A 16,436-nucleotide genomic window follows, 5' to 3' on the forward strand; every position below is an offset into this window, starting at 1 on the left:
CGTCCCTCGTCACCGTGTGTGATATAATATTGTAGAACCCCGTCACTGGTTACCGTGTGTGATATAATATTGCAGATCCCAGTCGCTGGTCACCGTGTGTGATATAATATTATAGATCACCGTCACTGGTCACCGAGTGTGAATAATATTATAGATCCCCGTCACTGGTCACCGTGTGTGATATAACATTGTAGATCACCCGTCACTGGTCTCCGTGTGTGATATAATATTGCAGATCCCAGTCGCTGGTCACCGTGTGTGATATAATATTATAGGTCACTGTCACTGGTCACCGTGTGTGAAATAATATTGCAGATCCTCGTCACTGGTCACTGTGTGATATAATATTTTAGTTCACCGTCACTGGTCACCGTTTGTGATATAATACTATAGATACCCGTTACAGGTCACCGTGTGTGATATAATATTGCAGATCCCAGTCTCTGGTCACCGTGTGTGATATAATATTGTAGAACCCTGTCACTGGTCACCGTGTGTGATATAATATTATAGACCCCGTCACTGGTCACATGTGCGATACTAAATTATAGAGCACCGTCACTGGTCACCGAGTGTCATATAATATTGTAGATCACCGTCATCGGTCACCGCGTGTGAATAATATTATAGATCCCCCGTCACTGGTCACCGTGTGTGATATAATATTGTAGATCCCTGTCAGTGGTCACCGTGTGTGATATAACATTGTCGATCCCCGTCACTGGTCACCGTGTCTGATATAATATTATAGATCCCCGTCACTGGTCACCGTGTGCGACATAAAATTATAGATCACCATCACTGGTCACCGAGTGCGATATAATATGGCAGATCACCATCAGTGATCACGGTGCATGATATAATATTATAGATCCCCGTCACTGGTCACCGTGTGTGATATAATATTATAGATCCACTCACTAGTCACCGTGTGTGATATAATATTGCATATCCCCGTTGCTGGTCACCGTGCGTGGTATAATATGAAAGATCCCCCTCACTGGTCACCTTGTGTGATATAATATTGCAGATCCCCGTCGCTGGTCACTGAGTGTAATATAATATAGTAGATCCTCGTCACTGGACACCGTGTGTGATATAATATTGTAGATCACCGTCACTGGTCACCGTGTGTGATGGAATATTATGGATCCCCGCCACTGGTCACCGTATGAGAGAAAATACTGTAGATCCCCGTCACTGGTCACCGTGTGTGATATAATATTGTGGATCCGCGTTGCTGGTCACCGTGTGTGATATATTATTATGGATACCCGTCACTGGTCCCCGTGTGTGGTATAATGTTGTAGATCCCCGGCACTGGTCACCGTGCGCGATGTAATATTATAGTTCCCCGTCACTGTTCACCGTGCGTGATATAATATTGTAGATCCCTGTCACTGGTGACCGTGTGTGATATAATATTGCAGATCCCCGTCACTGGTCGCCGTGTGAGATATAATAATATAGATCCCCGTCACTGGTCACCGTGGGTGATATAATATTGCAGATCCCCGTCGCTGGTCACCGAGTGTGATATAATATTGTAGATAACTGCCACTGGTCACCGTGTGTGATATATTGTAGATCCTCGTCACTGGTCACCGCGTGTGATATAGGATTGTAGATCCCCGTCACTGGTCACCGTGTGTGATATAATATTGTAGAACGCCGTCACTGGTTACCGTGTGTGATATATTGTAGATCCCCGTCACTGGTCACCGCGTGTGGTGGAATATTATAGATCCCCGTCACTGGTCACCGTGTGTGATATAATACTATAGATCCCCGTCACTGGTCACCGTGGGTGATATAATATTGCAGATCCCCGTCGCTGGTCACCGTGTGTGATATAATATTGTAGATAACTGTCACTGGTCACCGTGTGTGATATAATATTGTAGAACCCCGTCACTGGTCACCGAGTGTGATATAGTATTATATATCCCCGTCCCTGTCACCGTGTGGGATATAATATCATAGATCCCCCGTCCTTCGTCACCGTGTGTGATATAATATTGTAGATCCTCGTCACTGGTTACCGTGTGTGATATAATATTGTAGATCCCCGTCACTGGTTACCGTGTGTGATATAATATTGTAGATCCTCGTCACTGGTCACCGTGTGTGATATAAGATTGTAGATCCCCGTCACTGGTTACCGTGTGTGATATAATATTGTAGAACCCCGTCACTGGTCACCGTGTGTGATGGAATATTATAGATCCCCCGTCACTGGTCACCGTGTGGGATATAAAACTATAGATCACCGTCACTGGTCACTGAGTGTGATATGATATTGTAGATCCCCGTCACTGGTCACCGAGTGTGATATAATATTATAGATCCCCGTCACTGGTCACCGTGTGTGATATAATATTGTAGATCCCCGTCACCGGTCATCGTATATAACGTAATGTTGTAGAGCCCCATTGGTCAGTGGGTCATATAATGTTGTAGAACTCCCTCGTTGGTCACCGTGTGTGATATAATGTTGTAGACCTCCCTCACTGGTCACTGTGTGTGATATAATGTTGTAGAACCCCCTGATAGGTCACTGTGTGTGATATAATGTTGTAGCTCCCCCCTCACTGGTCACTGTGTGTGATATAATGTTGCAGACCCCCTCACTGGTCACTGTATGTGATATAATTTTGCAGATCCCCCTCTTTTGGAACTTCGTGTGATATATTGTTGTAGCTCCCCCCTCACTGGTCACTGTGTGTGATATAATGTTGTAGACCCCCTCATTGGTCACGGTGTATGATATAATGTTGTAGACCCCCTTACTGGTCACTGTATGTGATATAATGTTGCAGATCTCCCCTCTTTTGGAACTTCGTGTGATATAATGTTGTAGTCCCCCCTCACTGGTCACTGTGTGTGATATAATGTTGTAGACCCCCTCACTGGTCACTGTGTGTGATATAATGTTGTAGTCCCCCCTCACTGGTCACTGTGTGTGATATAATGTTGTAGTCCCCCCTCACTGGTCACTGTGTGTGATATAATGTTGTAGACCCCCTCACTGGTCACTGTGTGTGATATAATGTTGTAGTCCCCCCTCACTGGTCACTGTGTGTGATATAATGTTGTAGTCTCCCCTCACTGGTCACTGTGTGTGATATAATGTTGTAGACCCCCTCACTGGTCACTGTGTGTGATATAATGTTGTAGTCCCCCCTCACTGGTCACTGTGTGTGATATAATGTTGTAGACCCCCTCACTGTTCACTGTGTGTGATATAATGTTGTAGACCCCCTCACTGGTCACTGTGTGTGATATAATGATGTACACCCCCCTCATTGGTCCCTGTGTGTGATATAATGTTGTAGACCCCCCTAATTGGTCACTGTGTGTGACATAATGTTGTAGACCCCCTCACTGGTCCCTGTGTGTGATATAATGTTGTAGACCCCCCTCACTGGTCACTGTGTGTGATATAATGATGGAGACCCCCTCACTGGTAACTGTATGGGATATAATGTTGCAGATCCCCCTCTTCTGGAACTATGTATGATATAATGTTGTAGTCCCCCCTCACTGGTCACTGTGTGTGATATAATGATGTACACCCCCCTCACTGGTCACTGTGTGTGATATAATGTTGTAGACCCCCCTCACTGGTCACTGTGTGTGATATAATGTTGTAGACCCCCCTCACTGGTCCCTGTGTGTGATATAATGTTGTAGACCCCCCTAATTGGTCACTGTGTGTGATATAATGTTGTAGACCCCCTCACTGGTCACTGTGTGTGATATAATGTTGTAGACCCCCCTCACTGGTCACTGTGTGTGATATAATGTTGTAGACCCCCCTCACTGGTCACTGTGTGTGATATAATGTTGTAGACCCCCCCTCACTGGTCCCTGTGTGTGATATAATGTTGTAGACCCCCCTAATTGGTCACTGTGTGTGATATAATGTTGTAGACCCCCTCACTGGTCACTGTGTGGGATATAATGTTGTAGACCCCCTCACTGGTCACTGTGTGTGATATAATGTTGTAGACCCCCCTCACTGGTCACTGTGTGGGATATAATGTTGTAGACCCCCCTCACTGGTCACTGTGTGTGATATAATGTTGTAGACCCCCCTCACTGGTCACTGTGTGGGATATAATGTTGTATATCTCCCTCACTGGTCACTGTGTGTGATATAATTTTGTAGATCCCCCTCATTTGTCACTGTGTGTGATATACTCTTGTGGACCCCCAGAGCTTTCTCTGAGTGAGATAATGTTGTAGACCCCCGCCCTCATTGGTTACTATGTGCGCGATAATGTTGTCCGCCCCCTCATTGGTCACCTCGTGTGATCTTATGTGGTAGACCCCCCTTATTGGTCACTCTCTGTCATATACTGTTGTAGATCTCTGTGGCTGGTCACCTTATGTGATGTAATATTATTGATCCTGTCACTGGTCATTTTGGGTGATATATCATGTTAGATCCTTTTTACTGGTCACTGTATGTGATATTATATAAAAACCCATCACGGGGGAACATATAGTAGAACCCCTCACTATTTGCTGTGTTTCATGTCGTATTATCAATCCTCCTCACTAACGTGAGTGTCTGTGCTGTACTATTGTGCATTCCTACAATCACAATTGAGGAATTTGTGATATAAAATAAGATTTTAAAATGTTTGAAACACCGGGGTGGTCCGGCAGCGTCTGTTAGGATCTACACAGGAGTGTAAAATGTAAACCGAGAATGCTGGATCCGTGGAGAGCCGGTCAAATGGTTTAATTTGTGCAGCGGGGCAGTGGTTATGAGCTTTGGTCTGGATTGGGTGTTGATAATATCAGGGCTGCGTGTCTCGCCCCGCAGGGGAGGATGTGCTCAGGGACAGGGGAAAAATCCAGCGAATCACACTCGTGTATGACCTAGAGGAGAACAGGCCAGTTCTAACACAGGAAGGGAAATGGAGTCACGGAGTCAGTGGTACAGCACAGAAACAGGCCCTTCGGCCCAGCTCGTCTATGCCTGCGTTTGGCCCGTATCCTTTTGAACTTTTCCTGTCCATGTACCAACATGTTCTTTAAACGTTCCGATTGTATCCGCCTCTCTCACTTCGCCTGGCAGTTCCTTCCAAAAGCCCACCACCCTCTCTGTGAGAAACTAGCCCCTCCAGCGTTAAATCTTTCCCCTCTACCTTAAACCTATGCCCTGTAGTTTTGGGCACCCTTACCCTGGGGAAAAAGACAGTGACCGTCAGCGTTATCTATGCCTCTCATGGCTTTATGAACCTCTTTATGGTCTCCCCTCACTGCAGGATAAAGAGTTCCAAGCCTCCCCTTATAACAAGCCCTACAGTCCCGGTAACACCCTGGTGAATCTTTTCCGCCCCGTCTCCAACAAGACAACATCCTTCCTGTAGTTGGGCGGCCGGATCCCCACGCAGTGCTCCAAGTGTTACCTCACCAACGCATTGTACGGTTGTAACATGACGTGCTGGTCTCTGCACTTGGTGCCAGGGCCGATGAAGGAAAGCTCGGCAAACACCTTCTTTGAGTTACCAGGGGACTTGGTATTGAGCCCTGCAGGCTGCAACGTGCCCAAGTTGAAGATGAGGCGTTGTTCCTATACTTGCATTGGGCCCTGTTGTAACAATGGGGCGAGGCGTGGGATTAGCCCTACTTTTTTTGTAAAACAATCCCTACTCGTCGCCCATTCTGTTGAAGACAGGGTGATAGATTCATTGATGGAGGACGGAATAAATCCTTCGGCCCCCATTGTTACACCAGCACCCATCGTTACACTGCATTGTTACACCAGCACCCAGTGTTACACTGCATTGTTACACCAGCACCCATCGTTACACTGCATTGTTACACCAGCACCCAGTGTTACACTGCATTGTTACACCAGCACCCATCGTTACACTGCATTGTTACACCAGCACCCATTATTACACTGCATTGTTACACCAGCACCCAGTGTTACACTGCATTGTTACACCAGCACCCATCGTTACACTGCATTGTTACACCAGCACCCAGTGTTACACTGCATTGTTACACCAGCACCCATCGTTACACTGCATTGTTACACCAGCACCCAGTGTTACACTGCATTGTTACACCAGCACCCATCATTACACTGCATTGTTACACCAGCACCCATCGTTACACTGTATTGTTACACCAGCACCCAGTGTTACACTGCATTGTTACACCAGCACCCATCATTACACTGCATTGTTACACCAGCACCCAGTGTTACACTGCATTGTTACACCAGCAACCATCATTACACTGCATTGTTACACCAGCACCCATCGTTACACTGCATTGTTACACCAGCACCCAGTGTTACACTGCATTGTTACACCAGCAACCATCATTACACTGCATTGTTACACCAGCACCCATCGTTACACTGCATTGTTACACCAGCACCCATCGTTACACTGTATTGTTACACCAGCACCCAGTGTTACACTGCATTGTTGCACCAGCACCCATCATTACACTGCATTGTTAAACCAGCACCCAGTGTTACACTGCATTGTTACACCAGCACCCATCATTACACTGCATTGTTACACCAGCACCCAGCGTTACACTGCATTGTTACACCAGCACCCAGTGTTACACTGCATTGTTACACCAGCACCCATCATTACACTGCATTGTTACACCAGCACCCAGCGTTACACTGCATTGTTGCACCAGCACCCAGTGTTACACTGCATTGTTACACCAGCGCCCATCATTACACTACCATTCCCCTCACCCACTTTAATCTCTGTACAGTCACTTTAACTTCCGTCTTGTATGACCACGCTCCCACGCACGGAGTAATTAATGGAGGTCAACTAATTCTCTCTCTCTCTCACATACACTCACACACACACGCACCCACAGACCTGGGGGAATTAATGCAGGTCAATTAACTCTCTCTCTTTCTCTCTCTCACACACACGCAAACACACACGCAAACACACACACACACACACACGCACACGCTGACACACACACACGCAAACACACACACAAACACACACACACACGCACACACACACGCTGACACACACACACGCAAACACACACACAAACACACACACACACGCACACACACACACGCTGACACACACACACGCACGCACACACACGCACACACACTCACACGAACACACTCACACGAACACACACACACGCACACACACTCACGCACACACACGCACACATACACACGAACACAGACACGCACACACACGCACACACACACGAACACACACACACGCACACACACTCACGCACACACACACACATACACACACGCACACACACACACACACGCGCACACACACACACATACACACACACACATACACACACGCACACACACACACACACACTCACACGAACACACACACGCACACACACGCACACACACTCACACGAACACACACACGCACACACACTCACGCACACACACACACATACACACACGCACACACACACACACACGCACACACACACACACACACACACACACACACACACACACACACACACACACACACAGAGGAGGTCGGGATCGAGCCCTGGTCCCCCGAGTTCCAAGGCAGCGACTCCACCTGCTGCGTCACTGTACTAGCCTTGATCGGTCTTTCCGTTAGATGACGAATTCAAATGTGTTGCGTGGGCTATCTCAATGACCCGCTTTTCCTCAAGGAGAGATCTTTCATCGCATGAAAGCACTCCGAAAGCTGAGCCGTAAACTCTCTGAAGCCAAGAATTCAGCAGGGAGAAAGAAGCTTTGTGAAGCTAGGAGGTTACTAGAATGTTGCCGGGTCTTCAGGGGTTGAGTTACAGGGAAAGATTGAACAGGTTCGGACTTTATTCCTTGGAGCGTAGAAGAATGAGGGGAGATTTCATAGAGGTTTACAAAATTATGAGGGGGTTTATACAGAGTAAATGCGAGCAGGCTCTTTCCAACTAGATTAGGAGAGATAAGTACGAGAGGACATGGCTTTAGGGTGAAAGGGGAAAGGTTTAGGGGGAACGTCTTCACTCAGAGAGTGGTGGGAGCGTGGAACGAGCTGCCATCTGACGTGGTAAATGAGGACTCAGGTTTTAAGAATAAATTGGATAGATATATGGACGGGAGAGGTCTGGAGGGTCATGGACTGGGTACAGGTCAATGGGACTAGCGGAATAAAGTCTCGGCACAGACTGGAAGGGCCGAATGGCCTGTTTTATGTGCTGTATGGTTCTATGCAAACTTATTTTTAATTTGAAAGAATTCCCACCTTTTTCCCCCCTCTCTATCACTGTTAGCAGCAGGAAGATTCGAGTCAGCAGAACACACCGCAGCTGTCTCAAGAGTCCGAGGACACCAAGGCACAGCCCAAACGTCTCCATGTCTCCAACATCCCGTTCCGGTTCAGAGATCCCGACCTGCGGCAGATGTTTGGGGTGAGGAGGTTTTGTGTGTGAGTCCGTCCACGGGCGTTGGGTGGGGACGCGTCCGAGGAAGGGAGGTTGTACTCTTGGGCAGAGCCAACCGCGGAGTTGGGACAACCGAAGGGCTTGAAGAGTAACCTAGAAGTTGTCACGGAGGGTACAGATCGTCCCGTAGAGTCGGCGGTCTCTCTAGCTTGAGGAAGGACTTCGGGCCCTTAACCTGGACCATTCCAATGGATGGGCGCTTTGGCTCTTGAGGAGAGTTTGGGCAGGTTGGGCTTGTCTCCGCTGGGGATGACAAGAGAAAGGGCTTTATTGGCAGGTAGGAGGGCCAGTCGGACCTCTACAATGGTCAGGAGATAGATCAGAGCAAGGACACGGGTGGAGGTCAGCAGAGGTCAGTGACATGCAGATGGTCCGGAGTGAGACCACCAGTGACCAGAAGAGAGTCCAGGATGAGGTCACCAGAGGTCAGTGACCAACAGACTGTCCGGAGTAAGGCCACCAGGGCTCAGTGACCAACAGACTGTCCGGAGTAAGGCCACCAGGGCTCAGTGACCAACAGACTGTCCAGAGTGAGGTCGCCAGAGGTCAGTGACCGATATTCTGTAAATGATTAGATCACCACTTGGCTAACGTCCAGTTGAACAGCTCGGGGCCGTTCCCGGTCTCGGTAAAAGCCCAAGAGGTGAGACCCGCCAGTGTGGAAGCTGCCCATCACCCGCACCCCATCTGGTTCGCCGGCTTCCGACAGTCACCATGTGGTCCGGACGTCCCGATTTGGGATTTGGGGTTCTGCACCGGTCACCCCCTCTAATCGCTGCCCCTCTCTCTTCCAGCAATTCGGCAAAATCCTGGACGTTGAAATTATCTTCAATGAGCGGGGATCGAAGGTTTGTATTGCAGAGCAATGAAACAGACTCTTCGGCCCATCGATCCGTGCCGAACAGCCAGCACGTTTACACTTGCCGGCTCCATCGACCGAATTCTGTCCCGCCCTCTTGGTTATCTGTCCATCACCTCCCATTCCCATCTGGTTCCACCAATCACGTACCAGCCCTTGGTACACCCCTACCTGGTCCCCACCTGTCCATCACCCGCTTCCCATCTGGTTCCACCAATCACGTACCAGCCCTTGGTACACCCCTACCTGGTCCCCACCTGTCCATCACCCGCTTCCCATCTGGTTCCACCAATCACGTACCAGCCCTTGGTACACCCCTACCTGGTCCCCACCTGTCCATCACCTGCTTCCCATCTGGTTCCACCAATCACGTACCAGCTCCTGCCGCAGCCCTACCCTCTCCTGGTTCCACCTGACAATTACCACCTCCCCACCTGGTCCCACTGAGCACCTCACAGCTCCTGTCCCAGCCGATCCCCACCTGGTTCCCACTGAGCACCTCACAGCTCCTGTCCCAGCCGATCCCCACCTGGTCCCACTGAGCACCTCACAGCTCCTGTCCCAGCCGATCCCCACCTGGTTCCCACTGAGCACCTCACAGCTCCTGTCCCAGCCGATCCCCACCTGGTCCCACTGAGCACCTCACAGCTCCTGTCCCAGCCGATCCCCACCTGGTCCCACTGAGCACCTCACAGCTCCTGTCCCAGCCGATCCCCACCTGGTCCCACTGAGCACCTCACAGCTCCTGTCCCAGCCGATCCCCACCTGGTCCCACTGAGCACCTCACAGCTCCTGTCCCAGCCGATCCCCACCTGGTCCCACTGAGCACCTCACAGCTCCTGTCCCAGCCGATCCCCACCTGGTCCCACTGAGCACCTCACAGCTCCTGTCCCAGCCGATCCCCACCTGGTCCCACTGAGCACCTCACAGCTCCTGTCCCAGCCGATCCCCACCTGGTTCCCACTGAGCACCTCACAGCTCCTGTCCCAGCCGATCCCCACCTGGTCCCACTGAGCACCTCACAGCTCCTGTCCCAGCCGATCCCCACCTGGTTCCCACTGAGCACCTCACAGCTCCTGTCCCAGCCGATCCCCACCTGGTTCCCACTGAGCACCTCACAGCTCTTGTCCCAGCCGATCCCCACCTGGTCCCACTGAGCACCTCACAGCTCCTGTCCCAGCCGATCCCCACCTGGTCCCACTGAGCACCTCACAGCTCCTGTCCCAGCCGATCCCCACCTGGTCCCACTGAGCACCTCACAGCTCCTGTCCCAGCCGATCCCCACCTGGTCCCACTGAGCACCTCACAGCTCCTGTCCCAGCCGATCCCACCTGGTCCCACTGAGCACCTCACAGCTCCTGTCCCAGCCGATCCCCACCTGGTCCCACTGAGCACCTCACAGCTCCTGTCCCAGCCGATCCCCACCTGGTCCCACTGAGCACCTCACAGCTCCTGTCCCAGCCGATCCCCACCTGGTTCCCACTGAGCACATCACATCTCCTGTCCCAGCCGATCCCCACCTGGTCCCACTGAGCACCTCACAGCTCCTGTCCCAGCCGATCCCCACCTGGTCCCACTGAGCACCTCACAGCTCCTGTCCCAGCCGATCCCCACCTGGTCCCACTGAGCACCTCACAGCTCCTGTCCCAGCCGATCCCCACCTGGTTCCCACTGAGCACCTCACAGCTCCTGTCCCAGCCGATCCCCACCTGGTCCCACTGAGCACCTCACAGCTCCTGTCCCAGCCGATCCCCACCTGGTTCCCACTGAGCACCTCACAGCTCCTGTCCCAGCCGATCCCCACCTGGTTCCCACTGAGCACCTCACAGCTCTTGTCGCAGCCGATCCCCACCTGGTCCCACTGAGCACCTCACAGCTCCTGTCCCAGCCGATCCCCACCTGGTCCCACTGAGCACCTCACAGCTCCTGTCCCAGCCGATCCCCACCTGGTCCCACTGAGCACCTCACAGCTCCTGTCCCAGCCGATCCCCACCTGGTCCCACTGAGCACCTCACAGCTCCTGTCCCAGCCGATCCCCACCTGGTCCCACTGAGCACCTCACAGCTCCTGTCCCAGCCGATCCCCACCTGGTCCCACTGAGCACCTCACAGCTCCTGTCCCAGCCGATCCCCACCTGGTTCCCACTGAGCACCTCACAGCTCCTGTCCCAGCCGATCCCCACCTGGTCCCACTGAGCACCTCACAGCTCCTGTCCCAGCCGATCCCCACCTGGTTCCCACTGAGCACCTCACAGCTCCTGTCCCAGCCGATCCCCACCTGGTTCCCACTGAGCACCTCACAGCTCTTGTCCCAGCCGATCCCCACCTGGTCCCACTGAGCACCTCACAGCTCCTGTCCCAGCCGATCCCCACCTGGTCCCACTGAGCACCTCACAGCTCCTGTCCCAGCCGATCCCCACCTGGTTCCCACTGAGCACCTCACAGCTCCTGTCCCAGCCGATCCCCACCTGGTCCCACTGAGCACCTCACAGCTCCTGTCCCAGCCGATCCCCACCTGGTTCCCACTGTCCGTCAGTCCCTCCCCAACTAGTTCCACCTATCACCTGCCAGTCTCCATACCCCCCCCCCCCCCACCCCCTACACTGCCATATACCGGAAATCCTTCCCCTCCCCTCTCAGTCCACGGCTCACCTACACGCCAGAGACATTTTACAGTGGCCTTCTGACCCACTAGTCTACACGGTCTTTGGGATGTGGCAGGAAGCTGGAGCACTCTGGGGAGAAACCCACGCAGTCACGGGGAAGCGTAACATCATAAGAACCCAGGAGGTGGAGTGTTCCCTCATTCAATATGACCACGGCTGATCTTCCCCAGGCCTCATCTCTTGCACTCTTGACCTCACAATCTACCTTGTTGTGACCTTGCACCTTATTGCACTGCACTTTCTCTGTAGCTGTGACACTTTACTCTGTATTCTGTTATTGTTTTTAACTTGTATTACCTCAGTGCACCCTGTACTATCTCAATGCACCCTGTACTACCACAATGCACTCTGTAATACCTCAATACACCCTGTACTACCACAATGCACCCTGTACTATTTCAATGCACCCTGTACTATCTCAATGCACCCTGTACTGCCGCAATGCACCCTGTACTACCGCAATGCACCCTGTACTACCTCAGTGCACCCTGTACCACCTCAATGCACTCTGCACTATCACAATGCACCCAGTACTCCCTCAGTGCACCCTGTACTATCTCAATACACCCTGTACTACCACAATGCACTCTGTAATACCTCAATGCACCCTGTACTACTTCAATGCACCCTGTACTACCTCAATGCACCCTGTACTACCACAATGCAGCCTGTACTATCTCAGTGCACCCTCTACTACCGCAATGCACCCTGTACTACCTCAGTGCACCCTTTACTGCCGCAATGCACCCTGTACTACCTCAGTGCACCCTGTACTACCTCAGTGCACCCTGTACCACCTCAATGCACTCTGCACTACCACAATGCACCCAGTACTCCCTCAATGCACCCTGTACTACATCAGTGCACCCAGTACCACCTCAATGCACCCTGCACTACCGCAATGCACCCTGTACTACCTCAGTGCACCCTATACTGCCACAATGCACCCTGTACTGCCTCAATGCAACCTGTACTACCTCAGTGCACCCTGTACCACCTCAATGCACTCTGCACTACCGCAGTGCACCCTGTACTACCTGTGCATCCTGTACTATCACAATGCACTCTGTACTACCTCAATGCACTGTGTATTACCTGAATGCACCCTGTATTACCGCAATGCACCCTGTACTACCTCAATGCACTCTGTAGTACCTCAATGCGCTGTGTATTACCTGAATGCACCCTGTACTACCTCAATGCACTCTGTGTAGTACCTCAATGCACTGTGTATTACCTGAATGCACCCTGTATTACCGCAATGCACCCTGCACTACCTGAATGCACTCTGTACTACATCTATGCACCCTGCACTACCTCAGTGTGCCCTGTACTACCTCAATGCACCGTGTAATGAATTAACCTGTAGGATCGGTATGCAGGACAAGGTTTTCACTGGACCTCGGGTACAAGTGACTGTAATAAACGAATTCCAGTTCTTCGACCACAGGAACAGGCCCTTCGGCCCACGATGTTGTGCCGAACTAATTAAACTAGTATTTCTCTGTAGATTCTGCCTATATAAGTGCTTCTTAAACGCCTCTATCGTATCTGCCTCCAACACCACCCCAGGCAGCGTATTCCAGGCACCCACCAACTGTGTGAGAGAAAAAAACTTGCCCCGCACATCTCCTCTGAACTTTCCCCTCTCACCTTAAATGCATACCCTCCAGTACTGGACATTTCGACCCTGAGAAAAAGATACCGGCTGTCTACTCTATCTGTGCCTCTCATAATCTTATAAACTTTGATCAGGTCTCCCCTCAGCCTCCGCCGCTCCGGAGAAAATGATCCAAATTTCTCCAAACTCTCCTTAAAGCACCTGTCCTCTAATCCAGGCAGTAGCCTGGGAAACCTCTTCTGCACCCTCTCCAAAGCCTCCACATCCTTCCCGCAATGGGGCAATTTTCTCAGACCACAAGAATGTCTTAATGGGAGTAGAATTAGGCAGTTCGGCCCATCAATTCTTTTCCGGCATTCGATCAGGGCTGATTTACAGTATATTTCCCTCTCAACTTCATTCTCCTCTCTTCTCCCTGTAACCTTTGACGCTCTGACTGATCAAGAAACTATAAAACCAGTTTAAATATACCCAATGACTTGAATTCCACAGATATACCACCCCTCTGGCTAATGAAATTCCTCCTTATATCAGTTTGGAAGGGAGGTCCTTCTATTCTGAGGCTGTGCCCTCTGGTCCTAGACTCTCCCACTACTGGAAACGTCCTCTTCACGTCCACTCTATCCAGGCCTTTCAATATTCCACAGGTTTCAATGACATCCTCCCTTCATTCTGCTAACCCCAGCGAGTACAGGCCCAGAGCCATCAAACGCTCCTCACATGTTAACCCTTCCATCCCCGGGATCATTCTCACAAACCTTCTCTGGACCCTCTCCAATACCGGCACATCCTTCCTTAGATACGGGGCCCAGAACTGCTCGCAATACTCCAAATGTGGTCTGACCAATGCCTTATAAAGCCTCAGCATTACATCCTGGATTTTATATGCTAGTCCTTTCGAAATGAATGCTGACATTGCATTTGCCTACCTACAAGTTAACCGTTAGGGAATCCGCACTGGGACTTCCCACTTCCCTTTGTGTCTCTGACTTCTGAATTCGCTCCCCCATTTGGAAAATAGTCTATGCTTTATTCCTTCTGCCAAAGTGCATGACCGTACACTTACCTGCACTTGTATTTCATCGGCCACTTCTTTGCCCACTCTTCCAACCTGCAGACTCCCTACTTCCTCAAAATTACCTGCCCCTCCACCTAGTTTTGCACCATCCGCAAACTTGGCCACAAAGCCATCAATTCAGTCATCCAGATCATTAACATATAACGTGAACAGTAGTGGACCCAACACCGATCCCTGCAGACCCCACCAGTACTGTACCCCTGTGTTACACAGCGACAGATACGCCCCACTGGTACTGTACCATAGTGTTATACAGCGACAAAACCATCTACACTAGTACCGTACCCCGGTGTTACACAGCGACAGACCCATCCCCACCGGTACTGTACCCCAGTGTCATACAGCGACAGACCAGTCCCCACCGGTACCGTACCCCGGTGTTATACAGTGACAGACCCGTCCACACCAGCACTGTACCCCAGTGTCATACAGTGACAAACCCATCCACACCAGCACTGTACCCCAGTGTTATACAGTGACAGACTCACCCCACCGGTCCTGTACCCCGGTGTTATACAGCGACAAACCCGTCCCCACCGGGACTGTACCCCAGTGTTATACAGTGACAGACCGCCCCACCAGTACTGTACCCTGGTGTTACACAGGGACAGACCCGTCCCCACCGGTACTGTACCCCGGTGTTACACAGTGACAGACCCATCCCCACCGGTACTGAACCCCGGTGTTATACAGTGACAGACCCGTCCCCATCGGTACCGTACCCCAGTGTTGCACAGGCACAGTCCCACACACATTGCATTGACATGAGCTTCCACCTCCTTCCTGACAGGGGTTTGGATTCGTCACGTTCGAGAACAGCGTTGACGCCGACCGTGCACGGGAGAAGTTGAACGCTACCATCGTGGAGGGCCGGAAGATTGAGGTGGGTTGTGCAGTGTCCTGGTCACTCATGAGGGGGAGGGTGGGCTGGGAGTAAGGGGGAGCTGCCCAGCCTTCTGGTAGACAGTAAAGGAGTGAACTAGTCCCACAACGTAGAAGGTTAAAATTGTGTTTGGCGGCGGCAGAGTGAATTGCGCGCCATCCTATTCCATTCCATTCCATTTATTTTTCTTCTGTACATATGTGGCCGGTGTTTGGTGTCACGTCCAGCATTCATTCAGCCCCCTCCAGTCTCTGGGTTAGTCGCTGGTGCCTCAGTGCTCCGGCGACTCTGCTTTATTCCAATTCCCGGCTCTGTGCCTGTGAGTGCGAACAGGCATACGTGTGTGTGTGTGTGTGTGTGTGTGTGTGTGTGCGTGTGGAGTTTGCAAGTTTCCCTGTGATCTTGTAGGTTTCCTCTGGGAGCTCCGCTTTCCTTACACACACACACACGCACACACACGCACACACACAGACACATACACACACACACACACACACACACACACACACACACACACAGATACATACACACGCACACCCAGAGACACACAGACACACACGCACGCACACACACAGACAGAAACACACACAGACAGACAGACGCACACAGACACACACACACAGACACATACACACGCACACCCAGAGACACACAGAAACAGGCACAAGCACACACATACCGACACAGACAGACAGACAGACAGACAGACAGACACACACACACACACACACACGCACGCACGCACGCACACACACACACACACACACACACACACACACACACACACACACACACACACACGCACACCCCTTCGCAGACACACACACAAGTGTGCCTTGGTTAAACAGTAGCTGTTCTTGAACCTGG

At 51.3% G+C, this 16,436-nt stretch overlaps 1 protein-coding gene across 1 annotated transcript in view; it reads left to right on the forward strand.

Annotated features, from left to right (window-relative positions):
* The window catches only part of LOC127587584 (RNA binding protein fox-1 homolog 3-like), a 44,382-nt gene that overhangs the window by 8,181 nt on the left and 19,765 nt on the right, over positions 1–16,436 (forward strand). Inside the window, exons 3-5 of the mRNA XM_052045994.1 lie at positions 8,293–8,430; positions 9,258–9,311; positions 15,477–15,569. Coding sequence (XP_051901954.1) covers positions 8,293–8,430; positions 9,258–9,311; positions 15,477–15,569 — 285 coding nt within the window. The remainder of the gene's footprint in view (positions 1–8,292; positions 8,431–9,257; positions 9,312–15,476; positions 15,570–16,436) is intronic.

The sequence above is a fragment of the Pristis pectinata genome, chromosome 41, assembly GCF_009764475.1.
Source record: "Pristis pectinata isolate sPriPec2 chromosome 41, sPriPec2.1.pri, whole genome shotgun sequence".
Classification (NCBI taxonomy): Eukaryota; Metazoa; Chordata; class Chondrichthyes; order Rhinopristiformes; family Pristidae; genus Pristis; species Pristis pectinata.